The sequence below is a fragment of the Morone saxatilis genome, unplaced genomic scaffold (genome assembly GCF_004916995.1).
Source record: "Morone saxatilis isolate NCDOM2014 unplaced genomic scaffold, NCSU_SB_2.0 Contig17, whole genome shotgun sequence".
Classification (NCBI taxonomy): domain Eukaryota; kingdom Metazoa; phylum Chordata; class Actinopteri; family Moronidae; genus Morone; species Morone saxatilis.
Window position 1 is genome coordinate 18,085,462 of NW_023339729.1, and position 6,962 is coordinate 18,092,423.

The 6,962-nt window shown below is 40.2% G+C and overlaps 1 protein-coding gene across 1 annotated transcript in view; it reads left to right on the top strand.

The window, feature by feature from the left end:
* smox (spermine oxidase) overlaps positions 1–5,370 on the top strand; it is a 12,722-nt gene extending 7,352 nt beyond the window's left edge. The window contains exons 5-7 of the mRNA XM_035660732.1: positions 1,390–2,122; positions 3,282–3,442; positions 4,827–5,370. Of these exons, the coding sequence (XP_035516625.1) occupies positions 1,390–2,122; positions 3,282–3,442; positions 4,827–4,979 (1,047 nt within the window). The 3' untranslated portion in view covers positions 4,980–5,370. The remainder of the gene's footprint in view (positions 1–1,389; positions 2,123–3,281; positions 3,443–4,826) is intronic.
* Positions 5,371–6,962: the final 1,592 nt, after the last annotated feature.

Sequence of the window (6,962 nt, forward strand, 5' to 3'; positions counted from 1 at the left end):
ACATATATATATAGTATATATATATGTATAGCACAAAAGGAAGCACTTTTGCCATAACATCCACACTATGGGATAAATCAGGACATGTAGTTGGTTTACAAGCCTACACATCCCTTGGAATGAGATAGCAGATATTGTCTAATCAGTATGCCTGCTGGCACTAGCTAGCTATGGTTAATTAGACAATAATTAGCTATTAATTACATAAAGATCCGTTTGCAAATTAGATCAGCTAATTAACAGCAGGACTTTTTCTCTGAGAGCATGAATACACTCTAAAAACATCCTGCTTATATCATGATTGTGTCATCGTAGAAAAATTTGCAGGCTTAATTCAGTTTTAAAAACATCAGGATAAGCAATGAACAAATTATTCTAGGGATGCAACTAAAGATAATCATCAGTTGACTATTTAGCCTGCTCGTTTAGTGTATAAAATGTCTTAAAATTTTTTTTTTAAATAGTGAAAAATATCTTGCAGAAATTCCCAGAGCCGCAGTGATGTGTTCAAACCACTTATTTTTTCTAACCCACCATGATATTTTCAATTTTATAAAACAGAGACATTTCCTTGATAAACTAATAGTTTGACATTTTGGGAGTTGGGCTTATTCTTTTTCTGGGGTAGAGTTAGATGAGAAGATTGACACCACTCTCATAATATAAAGTTACAGCTACATTAGCTTAGCTTAGCACAGACTAGAAACAGGGGGAAACAGCTAGCATTTGCAAAATCTGCCCACCAGCATCTCTTAAAATGTTATATCTGATTTATTTAATCTGTACAAAAACTGCATTTGAAATAGTACATTTCTAAAAATGTCCCAAAAATTATTGCTTTTAATGATTAATGTATAAAGAATAAGTTATTGTGATTTTGATCTGACTTTGAAAGTTGTGGTTCTTTTGTCTATTTGTTTGGAGAGCCAAGAAAGATGTTCTCTCCTCATGGTTATTGTAGGCTTGAAACAATCCACAGCCATTTAATATATTTATGTGAGAGCTATATTCACTTGAGTGCTCCGCCATACGCTCCCGCCCACACACAAAGACACAGGAAACAGAACATGTTGTGAATTACAGCAGTGAAGAGACATTATGGCACATAAGCCACCAGGTAACCTCTACCATGCTGGCTCACTATCAAATGTTTTGCTTTTAACATATTCAATATTTTTGCTAATCACGCACCACCAGTAGGTGCCTCTAAATAAAGCATATGTGTTTGTTCAGAGCTGAGTTGTTCACATACATACAGTATTCATTCAGTGGGTGCAAAGAGTTGATCCAAAATGCCAAATTTGAGATTTGTGTTCATGTGTATTAGGCAGCAGGTAAAGTGGCTGCAGATATTAGGTGGAAATATAACTCTGCATGCTCTTGTTTCAGGTGGAGAGTTGTGAAAGCAGCTCTCCCAGTATGGATGAGGTGTCTCTGAGTGAGTTTGGCGAGTGGACGGAGATCCCTGGTGCACATTACGTCATTCCTGAAGGTTTCATGAAGATCGTGCAGCTCCTGGCCCAGGACATCCCCTCCCGCACCATCTGCCTTAGCAAACCGGTTCGCTGCATCCACTGGAACTACTCAGCCCAGCATCAGGAAGGGATCGCCAAGAGCAGCGACACCAACCAGGACAACAACCACAACGAAAACAACCACGGCTGCCAACCTCTGATCCTGGGTCACCCCATTTACGTGGAGTGCGAGGACGAGGAGTGGATCACAGCCGACCATGTTATCATAACAGCATCTCTGGGCGTCCTGAAGCAGAACCACGAGGCCATGTTCTCCCCGTCTCTGCCTGAGGACAAAGTGCTCGCCATCGAGAAGCTGGGCATCAGCACCACCGATAAAATATTCTTAGAGTATGAGGAGCCCTTCTGGAGCCCCGAGTGCAACAGCATCCAATTTGTGTGGGAGGATGAGGCTCAGCTAGAACAGCTGGTCTACCCCGAGGAGCTGTGGTACAAGAAGATCTGCAGCTTTGACGTCCTCTACCCGCCTGAGCGCTACGGCTACATGCTGAGTGGCTGGATCTGTGGGCAGGAGGCGCTGCACATGGAGCGCTGTGATGACGAAACAGTCGCTGAGACCTGCACCGAGCTGCTGAGGCGGTTTACAGGTAAGGACACGCACACAGAAGGAAACAGAGCAGTGCACTGTGGGCAAATGTTACCCGTCACACATCCTGTTTACCTGATTGTTATCTACACATTTCAACTTTTAGATACTTTGATTCTCTGACTGTTTTTATTTAATCATAACCTAACCACAGAAGATCTCCACCACTGCCTTTATTATCTGCCTTTTGTAGATTTCTATGACAGAAAACTTACTAAATCAACTTCTGTCTTCCAACTCTTCTCCAGTTAAGCTTTCTCAAAGAATCAGTAATCTAAAACTAACACAATAGCCTTGGAAGGCTGAGACTGTCAGCTCAGTGACTCATACGAACCATGACTCGGGTTGGGTCATTCGTTAAGCTTCAGCTGTGACGTAAGTAGCTCTTTTCATGACAAAAAGGTTGACAGATAATACAGCTGAATGACTCAGGTGTCACTTTTGTGTCCAGTGAGCAGCAGCAAACTGGTCTAGTGTCAGCACTGCAATAGAACAAAAACACTGAGCATAAGAATTGATCATTTGTTAGATAAGGTGAAGAGGCCTTTATTTTGATTTGATTAATCCCCCTCTTTTTTCATAGGGCGCAAACGCACACATACAAATGGCACGGGTACCACGTTTTCTCTGTGGCTTATTTAGTGTTGTTGCTACTAGTTCTCGTGAAACAGAAAACATTTTCCTGGAAAAAGAAGACGTAGCTGCTTCAAGGTTATTGCAACATTAAGTGGAAATGTTCATGACAGGACTTATAGGCTGACTCATTGTTTGTGAATTTAGGCATGTGTAGAGAGAAAATACTTTCTCGGTAGAAACGATGACTGTCACTTCATGATGAGGTCAGTTGACTTCCTATAGATACAGACTGTCAATCACACAGAGAAACTGCGCGCACGCACACACACACACACTCACACTTTGCTCATATAGGTCAGTGTGGTTTAATCCCCTCAGCTGTTGCTTAATTACATATAGACTCACTGGTGCCTCTCAGCTCACAGAAGGTCGCGAGTTGATTGGAGTTGGGCAGATTGGACATTCTTAGTTTGAACTGGTTTGGTTCCACAATGTACTGGATTGTGATTAAGTCTCTCTCTCTCTCTCTCTCTACTATCTGTACTAACCTGCCTCTCTCTGTCTCTTCGTCTGTCTGTCCACAGGGAACCCTGACATTCCAAAGCCCTGGCGAGTCCTGCGCTCCTCTTGGGGCAGTAACCCCTTCATCCGAGGCTCCTACTCCTTCACCAGGGTGGGATCCAGCGGCGAGGACTGTGAGAGGCTAGCCATGCCACTACCTTATGCCAACAGCACCAAGGCTTCGGTAAGACAGCCACAAGACAACGGAGGGGGTGGACACAATAATAAAAACACCTCTGCTATATAATAGTGGAAAAACGCACGCTTGTTACGTTTATACTGTTGTGTGACTGTTAAAGTGAAGTTTTGTACTGCGTTAAGTCGTGTCCATTACAGAGTAAAAACAATCCTGATAAAGGTCCTGATAAACTGTGTGACAATGGAGCAGAAGGTGTTAAATCAGCAGCTGCAGCAGGGAAGAAGCTGCTGGCGTGTAAAGAAATGCACAATATGCAATAAAATTAAGGCAGACATTGTTATGGGTTGTTATGGTTAGCAGTGTTGTACCTGTGCATAGTTTACCTCTTTACCAGTCTACCTTAATTAATCACTGATTTAATGCACCACTCAGCAAGCATGCGTGGCACAACATGTGCATGCTGGGTCTGGCTAACGTGCTATTCTCATGCTCATGGCGGATATTCTACAGTCAGTGTGGTGTGAGACACTTCTGTTTATGACAACAATCCCTGTCACATTAATGTTGGACATCAGGGCTCTGTGGCATGATGTTGTTCCACTAGTGTGTACGTTGACATTTAATGTAATTTGTTTTATAACCTATAGGTGTTCTTAAGAACCGACACCCCCTGTTAAGAAACGTGACTCATTATTTACTCTATTTATTAGAGTACATTTAACCTGACCTGCTTGTTAGTTTTATTTAAGTATTTCACATACATACTTTTACTTTAACCTGAATAACATTTATTTAAAGCTGTCTAAATTTCCTCTAGAATTAGTACCAGTTTGCACAGCTTTTGATGAATTTACAGTTACATATCAGTTCTTTTGTAGGAAATTATAGAAAACTAAGTGACCTGTAAAATAAAGTCTAAGACATTACACATTTTATGCAGTATTTTCACTGACTGCACATTTGGTTGTTTACAATCCTTGCAAGCACTCTGAGAGCATCTGGCTAATGCAGCGGTGTCATCACTACCATGTCACATCGCAGCACATGCAGAGCAAATACAGCTGGTGTCAGGGGTGTTATAAAGGCTGATTCTTGGCCAGAAGTCTAGACCATGAAACCTGATGCGTTCTGGGTAGAGGAGGGGGGAAGCCGCAGCGGGGGGGGGGGGGGGGGGGGGGTTGTGTGCTCACTTGACACTCCTGAAGGAACGGCATGACCCCTATGCTGAAGTCTTGTCAAACAGGAATCTTAAGCCCTCATGCTCCTACACGTAGAGCACTAACAAGGGTATCACTGATGGAAATAGAAAATATGTCAAGATGACATTGACATTAACGGATCTTGAATCTGGTCTTCACCAAGAATCTTTTTTCTCCTTTCCTCTCTGCTTATTTTCCCATTTCTCCCCCACCCCCTCCTCCTTCCTCAGCCTCTACAGGTCCTGTTTGCTGGAGAGGCCACCCACAGAAAATACTATTCCACTACCCATGGTGCTTTGCTGTCGGGACAGAGAGAGGCCACTCGTCTAATAGAGATGTACCAGGACTTGCACAGAGCTGAAACCACAAAGCCTAATATGTAAAATAAAATGAACCTCTGACTAGTGAAAAAACATACAAAACTGTTGAGTTCTAAGCTTTTTATCTTGATGATTAAGTTATACTTAAAAGCATAGCTCGGGCATTATTACATTGATAACAAATGAGTATTGTTTATATTGTACTGTAGATTCAAATCATGCTAAATTTTATTTGAGATGTACTGTTCAAAAGTTGCCAATGGTGCTGTCATTTCTTGTCTTTATCATTCTGTCATGTTTTTTTAATCAGTAATTTAATGTTTATAATAACAGCATCTGTAATTTAACTTGTTTTTGTAAGTGCCTTCTGTACGTAACTTTATGTTATTTCAAAAATAATGGAAACACTAAATAAAAATTGAGAAAGTTTTAACAAAATAAAAGTTCTATCATCTAACAAGACCGCTTTTGTGTTCTTAATTCTCTAATTCTTAATTCAAAAATAGTTCACACACTGGCAGTAGCCATCAGATATCTCCTCTTCATCCATTTCTCTCCACATGAATATTGTCCAGGAAAGTACAACCACAGACAAGAGCTGTTTCCATACTATCACCATTCAAATATCCTTTTAAATCTATGAGACCAAAGCAGAAAGTCAGTGCACATGGAAAGAAGAGAAAAGGCTCCAAAGCCGTAATGCCTTGCCAAAGTGACAGATGGTGTTAGAACAGACCTCAACCCAGTCCTCACTTCTGTTGGACAACAGTGTTAATTCTCTTCTTCAGTGACAAACACAATCGGAGGCTGAAAAGAACTGCAAAAGTTTAAATTGGCAACAGAAAAACAGGGGAATGAGTTTTAAAAACCTGTATTTCCTCCCTAGCCCCTCCTTTGATGGTTATATGGTTATAAGCAGCTTCAAGAGACATTTGTTAAGTCACATTCTGTGAAACATCTTTTGACAGCTTTTTCTGTCAGAGGAGCAAAGTCCTAAAACTCACTACCTGATCACCTGAAATTTGCTACAAACTTCATCACTTTACAGAGACTGTGTTTTTTCTACCTTCCTCTTTTAACCTCTTATTTTCATAACAGCCTTTCTAGGGAAGGGTGTTGCAAATTAGCATCTGCTATAAACACTGATACTGGCATCGCATAGCTGTTTTCACCTATGGGTATGTTCACTGTGTTTGTCTCTATCAAATAAACCATCAATAAATAATTACAAATTATATTATATATTCTTAATGAATTAGACATGTGCCAGTGGAAAAATAATGACAAAGACTTTCCTACATTTATCATAAATAAATAATTTATCATATCTGTTCCATGGTGTTTCTCTGTAGAGTCTGCAAGAAGAATCAAACTTTCTCCACTCATGTGACAGATCACTCCATGTCATGAAACTGCTTAAATGTGTACTCAAGCATTTATTATGGCACTCCCATAAAGTTGGAAGATGGCAACATAAAAAATACATTAAATTAAATGTAAAAGAATTTAGAGTTTCTGGTCCCCAGTATGGGTTACGTCCTACACCGGTCCTGAATTTCCCAGTACATATTATGATATAACATACATATTACATATGTTAAACTCCTTTAAAGCCACATATATACACACATACATATATATATATATATTCATACATATTATATATATATGACTAGTCATTTTTTTTAGCTGATGCTGAGGTGGTGATTGATCAGCATATAAATGAATCAAATCAAGTAATGTTGAGGAACAGATTATTCCTATTATGTCTGATAAAGATGTCTATCGAACAAAGTTAACTGTTGCTGTAGCAAAACCTTGGTAATCCACTGTAAGAGGTAACAAGAGCTTCATTTCCTTCATCTCAAAGGGTCAAGGGCACAGAGACAGGAGATTCTGCCAACAAATTAATCTCATAGTCAGTAAGAACTCATGTTACATTTCATAGCAGAGTCTCCTCCATGAGGTCTGAATAAAGACATGAACTCATTGCCATAGCTGTGCTTTGTTTCCTTGAGTTTCCCTGTTTTCCTATTTCCTTGTGTC